Source organism: Notolepis coatsorum, assembly GCF_963971535.1.
Source record: "Notolepis coatsorum genome assembly, chromosome: 12".
NCBI classification, from domain to species: Eukaryota; Metazoa; Chordata; class Actinopteri; order Aulopiformes; family Paralepididae; genus Notolepis; species Notolepis coatsorum.
Window position 1 is genome coordinate 67,825,804 of NC_140176.1, and position 22,562 is coordinate 67,848,365.

Genomic DNA, 22,562 nt, shown 5'->3' on the forward strand with positions numbered 1-22,562 from the left:
AAAAGCATGCTCTAAAAAAAAGCTTCTTTTTAGTCATCAGTCTTATGCGCTAGCGGTTCCTTTGCTTCCACCCTCCCGGGCGGCGCTTTCAGCACTGGACAGCTCCTTCCACCCTCCCCAGGCGACGCTTTCAGCACTGGACAGCTCCTTCCACCCTCCCCGGCGACGCTTTCAGCACTGGACAGCTCCTTCCACCGCTTTCAGCACTGGACAGCTCCTTCCACCCTCCCTGGGTGGTTTTTTAGCACTGGACAGCTCCTTCCACCTCCCCAGGCGGTGCTTTCAGCACTGGACAGCTGCTTCCACCCTGGGCGGCGCTTTCAGCACTGGACAGCTCCTTCCACCCTCCCCAGGCCGCTTTCAGCGCTGGACAGCTCCTTCCACCCTCCCCGGGCGGCACTTTCAGCACTGGACAGCTCCTTCCACCCTCCCTGGGCGGCGCTTTCAGTACTGGACAGTTCCTTCCCTGCTCCACCTAACCCGCGCTACCACTGGAATGATTGACAGAGGAGACGGCCAAACGCGAAACACGGACACTTTCGGAACCCTATACGATAATAAAGGAGACGGGCTTTAAGAATGAATAGCTCCTGATCTCTCTACGGTTTAGTTACTGCTTGTTGTGGTCGGAAGAGGGCGGAGTATGTTTGTCATCCAAGTGTGAAGTAGCCTGACTCGGTGCCTCCAAAAAATCTGACACCCCCACTTCTCGTTTCGATTCAGTCTATGTTCCGCTCGCATTACAATCTCGAGAGGACGTCAAACAAACAGCCTGTCTCTTGTTTTTTTTCTCTCAGCTTTTACTGCAAACGGAACGAGGCATACATCAGCTGCGAGCGGATACTCGCATCAACAAGCTAAATGTGACATCTGTTCGGGGAAGAGAAATAAGGGATTTGATCGGATACATTTCAAAACATTGTGCTTATTTTCAAGAACCGAGCGTGGAGCTTAATACAAGAATATCTACAGGTGAGGTGATCAGAGATATCTTTCGTCCACCAAGACTATAATAATCTGAGCACCGATCCAAACGTCTGTGAACGGCTTGGAGAGCGATGGCTGTTTTCCGGTTCTCCTTACTGTTGCAAGTGGGATTTGTTATTGGATCGAGTCATGAATATGCGGAGTGGCCGGGGCACGGGAGAAATATCAGATCACAGCATCCGATTGACAACACTCACGCGAGCCAGCGGCAGGCGCATCTCCGTGGTGCCTCGTCTCCAAAAGACGCGACGGAGGAGCGCTCTGTAGTATCACCGCAGAACATCGAGGAGCATCTTCCGAGGGTTGTCACGGCTTTTCTACACACGGGGGATTCTACCACGTTAAAACATGCCAATTGTTCGCGGAGATATGAGCTCACTTCTCTACGGGCAAGGTCACACTACACCACCCCACATTATTCTCTGAGCAGCGTGCTGGACACGGTGCTGCACGCCTCAAACTTCCTAAACATGATCTTGCAAGCCAACAGGTCCAGAGAGCAGAGCCTCCGGCGAGACATCGAGTGGTACCACGCGTTGGTCAGGAGTATCTTAGAGGGAGACGCGAAGATCCACCGGGCCGTGGTCACGTTCAACACGGAGCCGACGTCCGCCGGGCCCTCGGTACTTCTCCAAGCTACGAGGGCGGGCGGGGAGATAGTTCTCCAAGACCTCTCCAGCACGGCCCAGCATCACTTGAAAAATCGCACGGCCGACACGGAGTGGTACCATGACGCCAAGAACAAAAAGAAACACAATTTCCACAAACGGGTGCTGACCCAAGATTTCGAGTCACTTGACAATTCTTTAAAAAGGGGAGAGAGTTTCATCCCAGACAAAACACACGTCAAGTGGTCTGCGCCGTACCTAGAGTGTGAAAATGGGAATTTCATTCCACGTTGGCTTTTGACCTTATCTGCTGGTTTCTATGGTCTCAAGCCCAACCTTTCACCCGCTTTCAGGTAGGCTTATGGATATTTAACCCATATATGACCTCAACTTTGATGAATACTTGTTGTATGTTGCCTTCAGTCTAGTATGATCGTCTATCTCATGCTATAGATAGGCCATAATGCTATAGTCTATTATTTTCCGCCTAAAAGAGCGTTATCCTCGTTGGTTCTTTCTCGCAGGCCTCGTCTTGTTATCCCAAGTGTTGTCTTCTCTCCTCCAGCTTGACAAGGCGTCGGGAAAGCGTCACTGCAGGTGCAGATGATGCTAAAAATAACCATTGACGGCGGAAACCTCTGGCTATGGGGCGTGTTCGTTTTTCAAACTTGCACACCTCCTTTAGGCTGCACTCGGGAGTTCGAACTTCCCGTGCCCTTATCTCTACCCAAGGGAGGCTGTTCAAAATGCAATAATTAAGCCTATACTTGAAATCCTCGACATTGAAACTGAACCTATATTTAATGGAATGTGGAAGGCGGTCATTAAAGTGTAGCTTTGCGCAAATGATAAATGTTATATTATAACATTTCTACGATATTTGTGTTTTATAAATTATTAATACTATAGCCACCCCACGTGCACCTTGCATGTCGGGTGTAGGCCTAATGTGTCATGTTTACGCCAGCTATGCTATGGGCTACATGCAGTGGAATAGTCAAGTGTCATAGGATTCTGACCGACATCTTCACAATTAATATTTAATCCAGATAGTGTGCACTGCGTTCAATGAATCTTTAATTGATAAATAACATAGTAGCTCAAAGGCATGGATTGCAGATTATCCAAAACGTTCAGTAGGTAGCCTATGTGGGTTATATTGCTTGTGGTCGTATATGTTTACCTTTTATGGCTTGAAGTACCGATGCTCAGCCATAAGCATAATTAGACTACTAAAAGGCAGACCACTGCACCCAGTCTACAGCATGCTCAATACAAGGTGAAGTAAAATGGGGAATTAGAGAGCTGAAGTTCTTCTTATCAATATTGCCAATGGAATGACAATTTACCCATTTAGTTTTATCTCCTTACCCGATAAGACCATAGATGTGACATGTTTTGTATTGTTTAGGGTCGACTGGTGTAGGCCTATTCATTACCAATTAGGCACTAGAAAAAGGTCCCATTGTCCTCTCTGAAGAGGAATATCCGATAATGATCTCCTTTCACCTATACTATACTTTTGTATGAGTCCCCAGGGAACTCCACCATGATTGAAATAGCAGTGAGTAAATAGCGTCTGCAGTTCACTAGAGGTCTGCTCTCCACAGGGTCATCTGGTGGAGTTTCTCGGAGGGGAGATGCGGCCAAGCTCTCGAGATGTAGAACATATTGGTACATTCTATATTTGGCTGCTTTTTTTGTCCAATTATTGTCACAGGTCAAAGCAATCTAAACCTGGGCGATCGTAGTAGGTTCCCAACAGAGCACACAGATACAACGGATGAAAGAGAGGAAGGACAACTTAATTTACATAAAATGACATGCACAGTATTTTCAAAAGAGGGAAATGTCCCTTTTGGGCAGAGGGAGATGGCCAGCAGGTCTCCACTGCTGAGTAGGAGGTCGTGGAGGCCCTCTGGCAGACAGGTGTTGGTAGTCTGGAGGAGGAGATGTACCCTAACTTGCTCTACAAACTCCTCTACAAACTCTGGTGCTAAGCCAGGCAGGCTAACGTTGGTCACTCAGTGGACACGTTGGTAACAGTGTGACATTTAGAGTCACTGGAGAAAACACGAGGCAGAGCACTCGATGCAAACACGTTCGCTTTTTTTTGGGCTACAGACAATTTACATGCGATACAATAAAACGAGGCTGTCTGGCGCTAGTTGGACTACCACCACTTGCCAGCCTGGCTCCCCTAAACCGTCCTGACTAACCCAACTTACACTTAAAACAAGGGGAACTAGGAGACACACAAGGGATGGCTAAAATTAGGCTGCCTATTACGCAGATCTTGAAAAACACGGGTGATGTGGAAAGGAAGGTACAAACAATGGGGGAGACAACCTACAGGGAAGGGGAAATGATAAACGTAGGCGAGACAGCCACAGCTAGCCCACAAAATAGCTGTCTGCCGTAATGTGAGGGGGACTGAGGCACTGGGTGCACGAGGAAGAGCCACTGGGTGATTCCGCATCCAGAACCAATCTACCTGTCAAGAAGAACTGAATGCGTGGCAAATTCGTTCACAGTTCAACATCCAACACCAGCATGTAAAGAAAATAACACTACTTCCCAATCCAAGACGTGGAGCTGGTTGGGTTGGAGGAAGCTGGTTTGGCATTGTAGAGGCTTTAGAACCATCGCATAGAAGAGATGTCCTGTGTAGCATGAGACTTCCTTGTACCAGTTTCTAGGGATGGGCAAAACTCACAAAATTACTATTCGATAGTCATTAGGAACTATTCAATTACTAATCAAAAATCGCTAGTTTATAATAATGGATAGCGACATGACATAATCAAGCGAGCTAATGTTAGCTAGCTGCTGTCATTGCTCAGCTAGATATTTGCGAGTCCGACTCCCAGCAGGCTAATATTATTTCCAGGAACAAAAACATTCATTCCGAAAGTTACTTGAAATGTCTGAGCTTCCACTTTAATGTATGGTTTTGTTTTTAATTAATAGCAAATGTGAGATAGTCCAACTAGCGAGCTGGCTACTGCCGTCATTGCTAACAGCTGACGCTAACGCACCAAGCTAGTGCGTATTTCAGAGAAAAAAAGCATTCATTCTGAACGTTATCACTGATGCTTGAAATGTGTGAACTTAGTGAAACAACACGGCAAATGTTATATATATATATATTAGGGCTGGGACTTTATTGCATTAATTGCGATTAACTAACTACAGAAAGAATTAAAAGTAAAAAGAAATTATGCATTTAATCGCATGATGATTTTTCTTTATTGTGTAAGAAGAATGTTACCTTTCAAAGGAGACCAGACTCATGCATGACATGTGCTATAAGTATAAAGTATAATAAATTGCAAATTACTTTTTTTCTTAGTCTGGTTCGTTCATACAGAAAAAATAAGAGAAATTTAGATCAATCAAGAGTTTTTTTTCCCGAATGGTCAACTGTTCTGGAATGTACTGCGTTTTACTTTTACCTCAAAAGTGCTTGAGTTTACAAAAGGTTCTTTGCGCTATATATATATTATTCCTAAAATTGCTACACTTTGTTAAAAATGGCATTGATCTGTTGGTCTGTGTAGTAGCTAATACAGGATTTTGCTGCTTAAACGTATGTATAATGTATATTCATTGATTCACTCGTATACCAAAATCCATTTGAATTGAAAAATGTTGCTTTTCGCATTACATTACATATGCGATTAAAATGTGATTAATTTCGATTAATTAACTATAAAGTCTCGAATTAATTCGTAAATTTTTTTTTATCGAGTCCCAGCCCTAATATATATGCGGTAAATACAGCACCATTGTACATGCTATCATACAGAGTTATATGAGTAGACTATAGTATGAGGTATGCATAATCATATGATTATTATGATTACTATGATTACAGTGTAGGGCAGTTTTAGACAGTGAAAGCAGTATATGTAGGTCTAAATTGACTATAGGCAACATAAATCAAAGTTTGTCCAGTATGGGTAACAGAGCCTAGGTTATAGGCAATGGAGTCCAGAGTTCATATGGTATTGGGGGGGGGGGGGGGGACAGTCCATGATTGGGATGAGAAGTGTCCTTGGCTGTGTGCCTTCCTCAGACACTGTTTGTGATGAATAGACTCAATTGCAGGGAGTGAATAGACTTAATTGCAGGGATGAGTGCTGCAATAGTGACTCCTACTGGTCGGTCAGGGTGTCTATTCAGCAGGGAGGGGATCTGGGGGAGATAGCGTGAACCTCTCCAAGTGAAACACCTACAATACTGTAGCTGTCAGGTGAAAAGAGGCGGCTGGCGACTCCACATGTATTGGAGGAAGCATGTGGTAGTCTACGCCCTCAGACTGACAGAGGAGGCATGTGGTGGTCTACACTGCACAACGACCAGAGGGGAATTGGCATAATGACTAAATTCTGAAAAGTACTGTAGTAGTAGTAGTAGTAGTAGTAGAAAAGCAAAACTATATATATACATGTACATTTTTGTACACAAGTAAAAAATAAATTAAAAAAGATATATCTATTTTCTGAAAGTATAATTTGTATATGCTTTACATTCAGAAAGTATCCTAAAGTTGTGTTAAATTTAAACTACTTAAGTTATACTTAGAGTGTTAAAAGCTGTACTTAAAATATGCTTACATATATTGAAATTATATTTTTGGTTACTTTTAATAGATTTACTGAAGTACAACACTTTAAAGTGTACTTAGATTACACGTACAGCATATTAATAACATATCAGACTAAACATGTGCTATGAATTAGTACATGAAAGCACATAAGAAGTACCAACTGCAAGTATACTCAGAAAAGTACACACTGTATGGGTAGAAATATACTTTTAACACACTTAATATATAGAAAATATACTTTCAATATGGAAAAATATAAAACATTTTGACTACTTACATTTTTGTTTATTTTTCTTAGTCTTTGAAATTGAAGTCCCTGCACATTCAGATAAGAAGGTGTCCAGATGGGAAACGCTGGCTAATATAGCTGCCTCAGACACCACTTCTTCTCAGTCTCTCCTCCAAATGAATACAGAATCAATACAACAATGAATTAATAATGAAAGATGTAGAACAACAGCCTGGCTTGGGCCATCTTTATTCCAGCCTTTTAAAGCTGCAGTAGGCAACTTCAGAGAAATTAGTAAGAGTGAGTTTAAAGGGGACATGCATTATAAATGGCTTTTTTCCAGTGTCTAGCATTGTTTTATAGTAATATGGGTTAGTAATGGGTCTGTGTCTCTAAATACCATATTGGCGGATTGCTCTCATTCAGTTGAGACAATTTCCTCCTTCAGTTAATTAGGTCATTCTGATTTGACTCGCTCGGTGACGTAACTGGGAGCTGGTGGAGCTGATTGTGATCTGATTGGCTCTGTGGTTGTAGCGCATAGTGAAACCCGACACTTCCTCAAACAGAGCGAGGCAGAGAGCACATTGTAAGGGTCCACCTTTGCACAGACATTTCCCATCTGTACCTCCCCCTGCTGGACATTCATCTGAACTTCCCCCTATCTCCCTCATGCATACCCTCCTGGTGCACTGGTGTATCTTTAATGTCTACATGTCTCTGTGCCCTTCCCCTGCTACTTAGTCTCTTGCTCCCCTGTTAATTGTTATGTTCCTTGTTTAGTAGTCCCTTGTGTGGTTGTATGGTTGTTATGTTACTCTGTCTAGTGTCCAGTATTTTCTTGTGTGTTTCCTTCCTGGTTGTCTCACCCCATGTGTGTCTCGTTTTGCTAATTGCCCTACTAGTGTTAATTGTTCCCCCTATATCTGGTGTGTGTTCCTTACCCTTGTTGTGGGTTCATTGTTTCGGTTCATCGTTTGTTTCGGTTCCTTGTTTTGATGTCCTTGTGTGTATACTCTTGCTCTGTCATTCGTTCCTTGTCAGTAAGTCTAGTTTTCAGTTTGTTTTACCATCTTTGTTTTTCGTGTTTACAGTCGTTTTTGTCAGTGTTTGTTTGTAGATTAGTTTGTAAATTCTTTCCCTACCAGCACTGCTGTGGTTTTTGTTTCTTGTTATTTTGTATTTTGCTCTCTGCCAGCCATTGCTGTGCTCTCCTTGTTTTTGCTCAGTAAAGCATTATACTTTTGACTATATATACCAGGGGTGGGCAATTATTTTTCCGAGGGGGCCGAATGAGCAACTGAAAATATGTTGGGGGGCCGGGCCAAAATTCCAAACTCAATTATGCATAATATACATTTTATTTCTATATAAAAAGCAGTAAATGGCATTGTTTTGACCCCTGGTAAGAGTGTATGTTATTATTTGGCAATTAAAAGGTGAGGTTAGCTTTCAAAAATATAATTTATTCAAATAGAATTTATTTCCAAAATGATAAACAAAATGTGAAACATTAATAACAAAGGGCATTTTGAGTTTCATATACTATTGAAACAAGGATTTTCTTAGCTTTCTAAAGACATCACACCATCTTATAGCAAAAATTAACAAGACATGTCACTGAACTGTGTAAAGAAAAGTGTCCCAGTTTTGTAGCCTTTTTTACTTTACATGCCTATATTAAACATTTAATGTTTTCAGAACGATGCAAAAAAAAGAAAAAAAAATATCAAGTGTCCCATTTCACTTGTTATATTTCCACATGTTAGTGTTCTTCAGTTCTTTTTTTTTTTCATTCAGTGTGAGAAATCCAGTCTCTGTTGAGCTTTAACAAGTCCATCAAAGTCAGGTTGCATGTCTGAGGTGGAGATGCGAAGCACAGCTGCCAGATGTTCATCAGTGAGAGAGGATCTGTACCTGGACTTAGTAAACGTCATGACTGAGAATGTCTGTTCACATATGTAGGTGGATCCAAAGAGAACCAACATCTTCTGAGCATGTCTCCTAAGCGTATATTGTGCGTGTGAACGTTGACATGAAAAGAAAAAAGAAAAAAAAAAAAAAAAGAAGAAAAAAAAAATTATTATCATGTAATCTTTCGCGGGCCGGTCAGAATCATCCCGCGGGCCGTATCCGGCCCGCGGGCCGTACAATGCCCAGGTCTGATATATACTATACTTTTCACCCCTGGCTCCGTGTTCTCGCTATTGCCTATTGCCTCTTCTCCTTGTCCTGTTCTGCATTTGGGTCCTCCGCCAACACTAATCCCTAACACACATAGTGTAACCCGACACTTCCTCAAACGGGTTTTGACTGCCAGCAGGGACGAGCGAGAGAGAGGGAGAGATAGAGAGGGAGAGAGCGTTTACACAGTGCTCCGTGCCTCTGTGTGTCTCTCTCCCTCTCTCCCTCTCTATCTCTCTCTCTCCCTAGCAGTCGAGCACCAGCATATCACTGTAATATCTTTGCACATGCTCCCACGCGCACGCCCGTATTCCGATCCGTACAATAATAATCACAGGGGTATATATTGTCATTTGAAACAAGTTACCAATGCATTGTCCCGTGGGATTATGCCCCCCGTGGCGAAATTTATTAGTATCCCCCTCAGTCTCTCTCTATCTCTCTCTGTGCCAGTCGCAGACTGTGTGGATGACTGTCACTCAAAGTGCTTATGGGCAGAGCCAGGCCAACACAGCCTGAAATCCAAAGTGAGAAAAATTTGCCTTTTGAGTACTTGATTAGAAATATAAAACAATGAATCTTTTTGAATAAAAGCTTACAGATGTGTTCAATAGACTCACAGGAATTGTGTAAAGTTGCCCAAATAGTGCTAGGAATAGCAATGCATGTTCCCTTTAATGGAGCGAGTTGTTTTGACTGATGATGATTTTTGCCTCGATTGGAGTCTCATGATGTAACCGATAGACTATGGAATACCTATGTATTAATGTACAACTACAGTAGAACTTACCCTTCCTGTGTGCTGTTTGTTGGAACAGGAGCGTGTGAGCCATAGGCATAGTTTTACATAGGGGCGCTAGGGACATGTCTCTACCAAAGCCATGAAAACACGTGGTGATTGATTGAATGAAAATTGTATTAACAGATTGCAGAATGGGTACAATACAGTACGGCTCAATACACACAATTGTTAACACTTTGAGTGCCGGAGGTCGGGTGCCCCGGAACCCCGTTGCGTGTCAACGGCCACGTCAATGATAGAGCTCTCATATTTGCGAACGCATAAACTACATCTTAAATTATGGTATAATGTGTATAATATGGCCGTCGCTTATCAATGACTTGTTTGCAGTCAACATTGTCGAAACGGATTGTTTTTTAATCGGTTCATTTCCGTTTTATACCATTTTGAAAAACTCTAGTTTTTTGAAAGTTTCTGGAAAATATAAAGATTCTGTGATAAACGCCCTTTACTGGAATATTCTGGAATACACAAAAAACGTTGTAATTTTTCGGCCTATTCATGAATCGTTTTCAAATAAATGCTAGATTATCGATAGTATTATGTGTACTTATGCACGCTATAGAAGCGGGCTGAAAAATCGAGTATCCATTTCCTGATCAGCACACACACACACACACACACACACACACACACACACACACACACACACACACACACACACACACACACACACACACACACACATAGGGCACACGTTGATATCTCTGTGAAAAAAGCTCTGATTATCCTAAGACTGGTCAAATAGATTCCTTACCTCAGATCAGATGTTCTCCAAAAAGATTATTCCAATTCCTGATCACCATTCCAAATATCGATCGCGTTTATTGATCCAACGCTGGGTGGTCGAAACACAGATTCCACGCTGTTCTGAGGCTCCACAATGAATCCGATCGTCTCGGGTGACTTGCCTGAGAAGTAAAATGTGGAAGCAGGATTCCCCCCCCCCCCCATGCGTTTCATTCAGTCTAATCCAACAGGGAGAGACGATAGGGGGCGGTATTTTCCCAATGGAGCTCAGAGAGAGTTTGCAGTGGTAACGTGTGGCTAGATTGATGAAATATGAATGGAAATCGCTAATAAAAAAAAACGAGATCTCTCGTCGTTGGCACTCAAAGTGTTAAGGGGATGCAAACCAGAGAAAGACTTTTGTCTTGTTTACATCAGGGTCCCCCATTATCAATTAATAATGAATTGTAAGTAAGGGTGCAATTAGCATCATGCAATCCATTCTTTGTGGATCTAGCCCTAATTGTCCATACCAAACAATTAAACAACTAGTGAAAACTAGTTTTAGTCTTCCAAATCAGAGCTTTTTTATCTGTTGTGAAAGTGTAGGTTGAAAGGTTGAACCTATCAGCACGCTATCCTATTGTATGCAGCAAGTGCACATGTAGGCCAAATGCATCAGTTCAGGAGGTTAAAGAAACAGTCGTCAGGATCATCATCTGATGCTCTTTGTAGCTCAGAAAACTGTATTTACGCTTGAATTAGTGCAAAAAAAGTGTCCCTACCAAAGCTCAAACCAAACCTATATGTGAGCATAATGTGGCAGATCAAGCTATTGTTTCAGCGAAGGTGTAAGAATCACACCTCTCACACTTCATAAATCCGTTCTAGGGATGTCCCGATAATTTTTTTTGCTCCCGATCCGATCCCGATCATGTGATTTTGAGTATCTACCGATACCGATCTTTCCCGATCCGATAATAATAAAAAAATAATAATAATAAAAAAAAAAAATCCCATCCCAATTTCTCACATTACATTCACCCTGAATGTTGACGTTATCCAGGTGAAAAGTTAACTTCATTCAAGCGAGGCATTGCAACCGGAGTAATCTAAAAACTCCACCTCCAACCTGCTGCTTCATGAGAGCAATGGCGCCATCGTCTGTAGAAATCAGGTGACTGCAAGTTCTGCAACTAGTGGATGTCCCTCATCCTTGACATAAATCATTTGATGTATAATTAAATCAAAGGAAAAGTGTTTGTTTTGGCAAAATTCTTCTGCTCTGTGTGACAATAAATAAATGAATGATGATATGCAATTTAAAACCAAAACTAAGGCCTCAGTATGAGTTTAAGACATGAACTTCAACAAACTCAACATGTTTGTTGAATAAAAAAAAAAGTTTAAAAATTATAATAAAAAAAAATCCCGATCTTTAAAAAAAAAAAATGTATCCCGATCTTCTGAAAATCACGTGATCGGCCCCCGATCCCGATCACGTGATCGAATCGGGACATCCCTAATCCGTTCTCTATGTTTTCTGCCATATTGGAATCGGCATACATGTGAAGAACTCAGTACAAACCTCTGTGAAGACTTACTGTAACAATCTCCCCCACTTTCTTAATTTCACAGTCTCAACATTGTACCTAGTATACATGACATATAGAGTTGTCTATATTGCCAGTCTAAACAGACCCAGGCTGTAAATCCATGTTGTTTGGACAGATTCATCTTGACAACATACACATTCTAAACAGACAGACGTTTATTTCCTGTTGCAATGTTTGCTAATGCAATTACTGACTTGGGGGAGAAACATTCCCCCATTGTAGTCGCCCAGTGAAGATCAACCTATAAGTAATCCGGGTAAACCGCATTGTGTAGTTTCATAGTCTTTGATGGAGGGATAGACTATTTAATTATTTTGGTGTTACAACCAATAAAGGTACATGTTATAACTTCATTTTTGAGAAAATGTGTTTTATATCTCGTTTCCGTGACAACTAATACTATATAATACTAATACCCATAAGTCTTGCCGTTCCTTGACCAATCACAAGAGCACAACAACTCTGGCATTGGTATTCCTATCTCCTCGATGGTTCTTGTCTGCTTTCGCGCCATTCACTGCCATTCTTCATTGATCGCTATGAACATTAATGTCCAAAACACGAAATCTCAATGCAGGTAGTCATGAATTTGTAATTCCAATAGTGTATTCTGTCTGTTGCTTTGACTATTTTGATTTGGTAATGTTGTCCTCTCCGCTATGCAGCTTCCAGACTTGGCTTGATGTGTACAATGGAAATTGTAGTACAGTGTTGTACCTATGCTTTATTCTTGTTTTTCTCAAATTTCTAAACACAGAATCTCATTTAATTATGCTCAACTCTGCTCCTGTCAAATTTCAGACCAATATAATAAGTGGAACCATATGAACCCAGCTACCTTGAGAAAATCCTTGAAGTAGAGAGCATAGGCAAAAGTCTTCCGGAACCAGTTGGTTTTTATCTCGTGACTCCCCAGATCTATAAGCACAACATTTAGTGGTTATTTAGTGGTTAGTCTACATGGGCCTCATTGCTGGACTGTGTTGAATGTGGACCATGTAGATTCAACCACTAAAAGTGCTTATTCCAGCTAAATTCAATTAAAATAAATCTGTGATTGAAAATCGTACACATGCCGAAACCTGGGTTAAAATCTTACACATTATAGCTTTAAGTTTGGTGCAAATTGTAACACACCACACCCTTCCTGTTTACCAGGCATTAATCCAAAATAATATTCAAGTTCAAGTTCTGTTTTATTTGTCACATATAAGGTACATGTACATTACAGTCAAAGTATGAAATTGTGCTTCATACAGTAAAATAAAGTAAAAGAATAAAGGTCAAACACTATACAAAATATACAACAAACTAAAGTACAACCTAAAGTACAAAGTGAAGTACAAAATGCAAACAATGATGTATAAAATGCAAACCTTTTAAAATGCAAAAATTAGGTAGTGATGTAGTGAAAATCCTTTAGTAATAAATATAATGATAGAATATGAATGAATGAATGAATGAATGAATGAAGTTTATTTCGAGCCATTTAGCATGTAGAAAAAACAACAACACACAAATCAAATTACAAGTTGGCCAAAAAGGTTAGGGCTGAAGCTACAAGCTTGTAAATTCCCTAACCCAGTTAGTCTAGATGGAAACATAGGTCCACCTGCATAGGGTGGATTTTCTTAAGTGCATCATCTTAAATTTATCGTTGATCTTCGTTATCAACCACATTTCTATTTCTAATAATAATAATTAACAACAATCAGCAATCAAACATTTTAATAATTTATTGAATCAATTTGATTCGAAACACATGGTTAACCATCCACGGCATATTCTCAAGAATAAGTTGTTTGTACTTCCTTTTGAAATGATGCGATCAATAATAAATATGGTGTAGTGTTTAAAGTGTTTAAAGTGAGTGTGTGCATGTGGATGTGTATGCAATGTTAGATCTGGTAGTATCAGTTAACTTATCTAAATTGTATTAAATATATTTTTTAACGATGTTGGTCCTTAGATGCCACACAGAAGGTTTTGTGATAATCAGATGAACAACCCAGGAGAAGTAGGGAAAAAGGTAAACGGCAGGACATCCATTGTGGTGGACTTCATAGATCCTCATAGATCCAAGTGTGTCGTTCTGTGTATCATCTCTGGGACTCCACCACTAATAGCTCATTTGAAAACTGAGATCTTGGCCTGATGGTGGCGCTAAAGGAAATGTCATGGAATCATCTAAATAAATAGGAAGAGGTTATAAACCTAGGATTTATTTATTTATCTTCTACAGGGAGACAATTTAGAACATGTTGGCGGACTGTTTTTTAACCGTCCAGGGTGGTACTGTGTTGCAGTGAAGGACTGCGATTAAAAACGGCCCTGGCATTTCTGATGCACAGCGGGCCAATTTCCAAACCGAACCCTCATTTCGGAAAAAAACATGCTGAGATTGGAAATCCACACACTACACACGGCAACAAGGTGGTATACCCCATGAAATCACACAAGAAGTGGTTCTATCACAAAACAGATGAATCATTTTCAGGTATTAAGGCTGGCAAGGCAATAGCGGTAAAACCAAAACTTGTATCGTCCACCTTCGCTTTGAATGACTATAAGAGGAGGAGTGACTTAAAGGGGCACTTCACGAAAAAACAATGCCAATTTATTTTGCACATAATCACACACACATCAGAAAACCTCTAAACATCTAGTCTGACAATTATTGAGAGTAAAGTTAGTTTGAATATGGCCACCAGTGATGTCATTGGGGACATTAAATCCTTGTGTTGTGTTTCAAATAAATGATGAACAAACCATTTATATACATTCATAAATATAACTCATTATCAACATTGTTTGTACTTGATTTGTTCATCATTAAATAATGTTGTTTAATGTGTAGTAACACATTTGTAGATGCTTTGAAAAATGGATATGAAAAGACGACTATACTGTATCTCCATTTATTTTTCATGTTCAACAAATGATTTGTTAAGACATTCATAAAACATCTATAAATCATTTGCAGATGCTATTGTGTGCCCTAATCTAAAGTGAAGCCTATTCATCATTAACAAATGTCTAATACAGTTAATTATTTGTTAACCTTTTCATCACATGTTACAAATGTTGTAGACAGCTTTCGGATACACCCTTCTTTGTGACATCAAACAGTGACAGAATTAGGACTAAAGATAAATGCAATTTTATTAACATATAAAATACATGTGCATGACATATAGTGTAACATGGGGGGGCACTAGGACCCAGGAGTACCCTGGCCGCCTCATTACTTTTACCAAACGGTTCGTGCGTTTTGCGAATCTGATTGGCCACTGACGTTTCTGGTCATGTGACATGTGCGCCCAATCGTGTGACGGCAAGTTCTTTGGACGGTTAAGCTTAGGCCCTCTTTCGAAGTTGGTTAAGGTTAGAGTTTGTCTTAGAGCATGGCGATAGAACGCCAGCCCTGATTCCAAACTCTAACCTTAACCAACTGCGAATGAGTCGCCTAAGCTTAACCAGTGATAAACTAGGCGTGAGGTCGTTTGCAGGCTGTTCGACGCGGAAATGGGCTAAGACACTGCTCGTCATGCGATTGGGCGCACATGTCACATGACCAGAAACGTGCGTGGCCAATCATAGCACAAAACGGGAACTCGCAAACACGAACCGTTTGGTAAAAGCATAGACGCACCCTGGCCAGGTATTGAAGAGTATCTAGAGAGGAAGTCTCACGCGAGTGAGACTTGACGTCACGTGTGTTGCCGTCTGTTTGAATGGAAGCACGATACATGCAGAACCAAGTTATCCGTGCTGCTCCTGCCCCACGCTTTTAATAAGGTATGAGCAGGTTAAACACCTTTTTTGTTGGTAAATCTATTCCATCATTTCTGACCTACAAAAAATTTGACCTACAAACAACTCTTATATGTTGTGTAGACGTACTTGATGTGGTGGGCGCTAACGTTACATTTGTTCCTAATGTGTGCTCAGTATATTGCGGTATGTGATGATGACACGACACAAATAATTATTTGTATTTTCAGACTGTATAGGCGCCGATACAGCCTGAAAATACAAATAATTATTACTCTTGTGTGTCGTGTCATCATCACATACCGCAATATACTGAGCACTGAGCACACATTAGGAACAAATGTAACGTTAGCGCCCACCACATCAAGTACGTCTACACAACATATAAGAGTTGTTTGTAGGTCGGAAATGATGGAATAGATTTTTAACTAACTTAACTTAACTTAACTTAACTTAACTTAACTTCAAAGTTTAAAAAGCACTCAGAGTGATTCTTCCTGTTGTGGATGAAAATTCAGAATGTTTCCTTTCAAAAGAGACCAGAGTCATGCATGTGCTATAAGTATAAAGTATAATAAATTGCAGATTACTTTGGGTATGCAATTTTCAGGCGTTTTCTGAAACATTTGCCCATCAATTAAGTGGTTAAGAAACACAAGCATAAAAGGGCTGGTATCGAAATAAGATATTTAACTCATTCAGCGCCAGCTATTATCCCCATCCCTGTAGTCAATGGGCCACGCTTTAAAAGATAGGCATTTTCACTGTGCGTCACAATGTTTGCAGAGCTATATCTATATTCTATATTATAGCTATGGAGACAATACTATGGCTCATTTGACAGTCACTATCTCTCGTCCAACATATAAAAATGTATACGTTTGCGTGTTATCCCGTGGTGAATATTGTATAGTTTCAGAGTGATCCGGGCTAATTCCTGGAAGCTGAGTTATGGAGTGCTATGTGCATTTTGTGAAAGTCTTTTGCGTTGCTCGCCTGGTAATAGGTATTATGTTTCATCATGAAGGCATCAAAGGGGGGAGGGTCGTTTTGTGATGCTCTGATCGTCAGCAACGGCATACGTTTTGAATACTACATACGTTGATCGTTGCGATCGATGGGAAATCATTGTAGGATCAAAGTAGGATTGATGTCATATAGTCCTTACCTTTGCTAGGAGTTATTCCAAAATTAATATTCCAATTGTCTGATCGCGATTTCCAGTATTGATGTCCATCGGGTCCCAGACATGAAATGGCACAAAATATGCATCAAGTGTGCTGGGTGCGTTCCAAGGTGCTCGAATGAAACGTTTCACTTGCCTGGGTCCAAATTCTCCACCCGGACCATATAAAATGTAACACACAGTGTGAAATAAGGTTTCAAAGGGTAGGCGTCTAGGCGATACTGCCACCTAGCAGGATTCGGCCCGGCATTGCACTCTCGGGGTCTCAGAATGAGTTCCAATGATAACACCGAGGTCCGTGAGAGTGTATAGAATATTAAAATCGGAAAAAAGAAAAAACGATGAAAACCCGAGAAATCTTGGGTTTTGACGCTCAACCGCTGGTGAGATAACCCGAGAAATGTTGGATATGGCGCAGAAAGTGTTAAGAGGTTTTTATGTAATCATGCATTAATCTTTTTCATTTGAGTGGCCCAGCACACCGTAGCTAGGCCCTTCTGGCATTCGCCCACCTTGCCAGATGGCCAGTCCGGCACTGACTGTGTATATGTGTATGTGTCTGTTTTTTTGCGTGTGTCTGTGTGTGCATATGTGAATTTGTGTGTGTGTGCCAAATCACTCTGGATTTAACACAAAAAGACGTGCTTGCACACGCACAGTCACACACACACTCGTGCACACACACACAGGCACGCACGCACACACGCACGCACGCACGCACGTACACACGCACACACACACACACACACACACACACACACTACACACACACAATGATGCACATAAACCAACTTGAGCATGCATACAACAACAATAGAATAAGTGAGGAAGAATAAAGGAAAGAGAGAGAGAGAGCAGTGGTGTATGAAGGCTGTGTAATTAGATGGCAGAATGCTCTCTATTTCCGTTTGGCTTTGCTCCCTCGTTTCGGAGCAGCAGCGTCTGCAGTGCTATCTGGACAGACTGCCTGCCGTAGAACATACAGCCATCTCTTGGAGTGGAAGGAAGGCCTAGAGAGCACTAGGAGGTGTCAGATGAAGGTCTAGAGCACTAGGAGGTGCCAGCTGAATGTCTAGAGCACTAGGAGGTGTCAGATGAAGGTCTAGAGCACTAGGAGGTGTCAGATGAAGGTCTAGAGCACTAGGAGGTGTCAGATGAAGGTCTAGAGCACTAGGAGGTGCCAGATGAAGGTCTAGAGCACTAGGAGGTGCCAGATGAAGGTCTAGAGCACTAGGAGGTGTCAGATGAAGGTCTAGAGCACTAGGAGGTGCCAGATGAAGGTCTAGAGCACTAGGAGGTGCCAGCTGAATGTCTAGAGCACTAGGAGGTGTCAGATGAAGGTCTAGAGCACTAGGAGGTGTCAGATGAAGGTCTAGAGCACTAGGAGGTGTCAGATGAAGGTCTAGAGCACTAGGAGGTGCCAGATGAAGGTCTAGACTGAGCACTAGGAGGTGTCAGATGAAGGTCTAGAGCACTAGGAGGTGTCAGATGAAGGTCTAGAGCACTAGGAGGTGTCAGATGAAGGTCTAGAGCACTAGGAGGTGCCAGATGAAGGTCTAGAGCACTAGGAGGTGTCAGATGAATGTCTAGAGCACTAGGAGGTGTCAGATGAAGGTCTAGAGCACTAGGAGGTGTCAGATGAAGGTCTAGAGCACTAGGAGGTGTCAGATGAAGGCCTAGAGCACTAGGAGGTGCCAGATGAAGGTCTAGACTGAGCACTAGGAGGTGTCAGATGAAGGTCTAGAGCACTAGGAGGTGCCAGATGACGGTCTAGAGCACTAGGAGGTGTCAGATGAAGGTCTAGACTGAGCACTAGGAGGTGTCAGATGAAGGTCTAGAGCACTAGGAGGTGTCAGATGAAGGTCTAGAGCACTAGGAGGTGTCAGATGAAGGTCTAGAGCACTAGGAGGTGTCAGATGAAGGTCTAGAGCACTAGGAGGTGCCAGATGAAGGTCTAGACTGAGCACTAGGAGGTGTCAGATGAAGGTCTAGAGCACTAGGAGGTGTCAGATGAAGGTCTAGAGCACTAGGAGGTGTCAGATGAAGGTCTAGACTGAGCACTAGGAGGTGTCAGATGAAGGTCTAGAGCACTAGGAGGTGCCAGATGACGGTCTAGAGCACTAGGAGGTGTCAGATGAAGGTCTAGACTGAGCACTAGGAGGTGTCAGATGAAGGTCTAGAGCACTAGGAGGTGTCAGATGAAGGTCTAGAGCACTAGGAGGTGTCAGATGAAGGTCTAGAGCACTAGGAGGTGTCAGATGAAGGTCTAGAGCAGGGCTATTCAACTAAATTGTTCAGGGGGCCACATTGTCAGAAACCCAAGGGGCCAGGGGCCGGACTGCCACGGCGCCTCCCCGTGCTATGAATATATGTACACTTGACACAACACGCAACCACATTTTCACAACTTTTATTTAACTACATTGCAAAAGTAGTATACTTTTCAAAAAAAGTGCTTCATTTATGTGCCACATCTGCAACATCTCCTGCAAAAAGTGCTTCATTTATGACTGTGCAACAACTGCAACATCTCCTCTTCAACATTTCAATATAAAAATAAAATAAAAAACAAACAAGTGCATGATGTGCATCTGAACATTCTAACATCAACACTTGAACAAAAAAACACATTTATAGTGCAGCTGAGCTTATGAAAAAGTGCTTCATGTCTGTGCAACAACAGCAAATCACAGCATCTTATTAGCACTTATTGTCCACTCTTAACTCTCAAACATCAGGGGGGTGGGGGGCAGACAGGCCTAGCCTACATACACACATCTAATGAGAGCGATTGCACTTCTTTGACTGGGCAATGGCAGAGAAAGAGGGTTCATAGGAAGTGAGGGCTACCCGCAAACAGTGATGCAAATGCTCATTTGTCAAGGAGGCACGGTTGCTTGTTTTAATGGCATTCATGTGAGAGAAACTGGATTCACAGGTGTATGTTGAGCCAAACATTGTTAGCACAGATATTGCCAGCGTTTTTATTTTGGGGAATGTCTTGACATGAATACACTTTATCCAAAATGTTGTGGTGGATTAATTCTCAAGTGCCTGCTTCAGAGCAGATGATGGTTGCATGTCAATTATTTCAAGTTGCAGGAGACCTTCATCAATGTGAAGTGATGCAAGGAACTCTTGTCCTTTTGTGGAAATAGCAGCTACATTGGCAAATGGGTTGCTCACAAAATGTATCAATTCTCTGGACATGTCAAATTCATCAAATCGACTTGCAAAGTTTTCCCTCAATTTATCAATGAAATCTGTCATTAATTGAGTGAATTTTGGCTCAATTGTGCGTGTTAACGTTGACACGAAAAGAAAAAAGTAAAAAAAAAAAAAAAAAAAAAAAAAATTATTTTTTATTTTTTTTATTTTTTTTTAATTTATTATCATGTAATCTTTGGCGAGCCGGTCAGAACCCGCGGGCCGCCAGTTGAATAGCCCTGGTCTAGAGCACTAGGAGGTGTCAGATGAAGGTCTAGAGCACTAGGAGGTGTCAGATGAAGGTCTAGAGCACTAGGAGGTGCCAGCTGAATGTCTAGAGCACTAGGAGGTGTCAGATGAAGGTCTAGAGCACTAGGAGATGGCTACCATCCAGGAGCAATAAAAAAAAATAGGTTTAATTCTGACAGCAAAGCCATATCAGAGATTCAAAGCCTTATATTATATTAAGCCACATATTAATGTTGAAATTATGTTGAACTTATTTAGAGTTGACGTGTGGCAGGGGTTAAGGAGCCCTAAGGTTTTCCCGCTCCCCTTATTGACGTCACTGGGACTCCTCTGCTCAGTGCAGTGGCTTGTCAATACTCTGTCTTCAACTGTAAATGTCAACAATACACAAATACCAACCACCTTCTGGAGTCACTACAGGGCTGGTGTGAAGAGATATTATATATCCATTACGATCTGACCAATGATGGATAATAATCTCAATGATTTCATTGACGTTAATCAAGGCCCCACAAGGGATTATAATTCTGTAATGGTTTTAGGTTGTAATTTGGTTTGGGAGAAAGAAGGCCATGATACAAAGGGACTTCTGTATTCACAGAGACTTGGAGGTTTTGATCAGAGGTGAAACTGGTATGTCTGTGTGAGTGTGGATGTTTATCATTGTTATCTGGTTATGAATGTCTATCCAATTTGTTAAGCTATACAATAGGGAAGGTGGCTATAGTATCCCAATATTAGGCTAGTCATAAAAAAACACAACATTTAACAGAAAAAATACATTCATACTGGCAATCTTTTCAGTTATAATCACGACAGCCATTTTGGATAGGTTATACCATTATACCAGAGCCAGCTTTTCCCTTCTTCTTTAGGTTCAGCCAAATACTAAGAATCTTGAAAGTATGTCAGTACTGTATGTGCCGGCTCTCAGGATAAAATGGCGCCATTTGCTTTCTTTGACAGTAGAGTCGCCCCTGGGCGGTTTTGTCTGCTTTGATGACCAGCGACAGAACTCAATAAAGTGACCCCGGTCACATGGAGCTGGCGGTAGGCAGGCAGCATCGCGCCCGGCGGCTAGACTCACATTAGCTTCTGCTTGTCCTGTCAACTTAATGCATTTCCATCACATCAGAGCCATTTTCCTCTGAAAGGCCATGCAGTTCTGCCATTGTGATCGTTCCTTGACATGATGCATAAGCTGTAGCTATACTCTTCTAAAAACTGTGTGCCTCTGTTTTTGTCAAGATGTTTTAGGGGATTTGAGACTTGAAGTCCGTCAAGGCATGGGGCTTTTCCGACCAATACAGATATGTCAGTAGCCCTGTTTCCATCTAAAATAAAGCATGTTTTTTTTTAAACGTCATGAAAAAAATTGAATGCGAATTAGGTGAGGATTAGGTGCGTTCAGACAAATAAACGTTCTATCATCGTCAGAAAAAACATCCAATGAAAAAACGAAGCTTGGCTGTCTAGAATTGACTACTATTGGGCAGGTTCTTTCCAGTCAGCTCATATAAAGACCATATTTCTTGCTTTCGGAAAAGCAAGAAAAGCAAGAGTGATGGGAGCAATTGTAACAGGGGTGATGTGATTATTATCTAAAGGTATTAGACTATGGCATGAGATGTGGGATAGACGTGATATGTTACATCCCTGTGGTTTATATGGCTATAACTGGTATTATAATGAACATGTAACTAGGGATGCCCCGATCACGTTTTTTGCCACCGATACCGATCACCGATCGTCGTGAGCCATATCGGCCGATACCGATCCGATACCGATCGTTTTTGATTAAAAAGAAATTAAAAATTATTTTATATAATATTTTTTTTTTTTTAATAAAATATATATATTATATAATTAGACTTGTACTTGTATTATCTGCGAGACATCGCCACCACGCAACAAGTCAAAATGCTCGCTATCTCCACTGTCTGTGTGTACATACTCTGCTTTGATCAAATCACATTCGGCTCTGCAGATTTACCCTAGGCTCTGCAGATATACCCTACTCCCTCAGCTATCCCCGTTAATGACTGCGACGCAAGCCGGGCTTCGAATATGCATCGAATGAGTGTTATAAGACATTGATATCAGGAGCTGTCTGTAGCTACTGCTAGCCGGAAATATAACGTTAAGACAACGCCTCAGTGAACTATTTAGTTGAATGGGACATTTCGTTTTGAACAGTGAGCTAAGCTAACGTGAGCTAACAGAGGTAACATAGACTAGTACTAGATAACTAGACTATTGCTGGAGCATTTGTTGATATCAGGAGCTATCAGTAGCTAGCCGGCTAGATACCGTTCAGTTAGACAATGCCTCATCATGTATTAAACTAAAAGTGAATAGTTGACTGGGTCATTTTGTAGC

The 22,562-nt window shown here is 41.5% G+C and overlaps 1 protein-coding gene across 1 annotated transcript in view; it reads left to right on the top strand.

The window, feature by feature from the left end:
• Window positions 1–1,058: 1,058 nt before the first annotated feature.
• Window positions 1,059–22,562, top strand: part of gpr158a (G protein-coupled receptor 158a) — a gene marked incomplete at both ends in the record, with an annotated part of 161,259 nt that continues 139,755 nt past the window's right edge. The window contains one exon of the mRNA XM_084325952.1: window positions 1,059–1,948. Coding sequence (XP_084182078.1) covers window positions 1,059–1,948 — 890 coding nt within the window. The remainder of the gene's footprint in view (window positions 1,949–22,562) is intronic.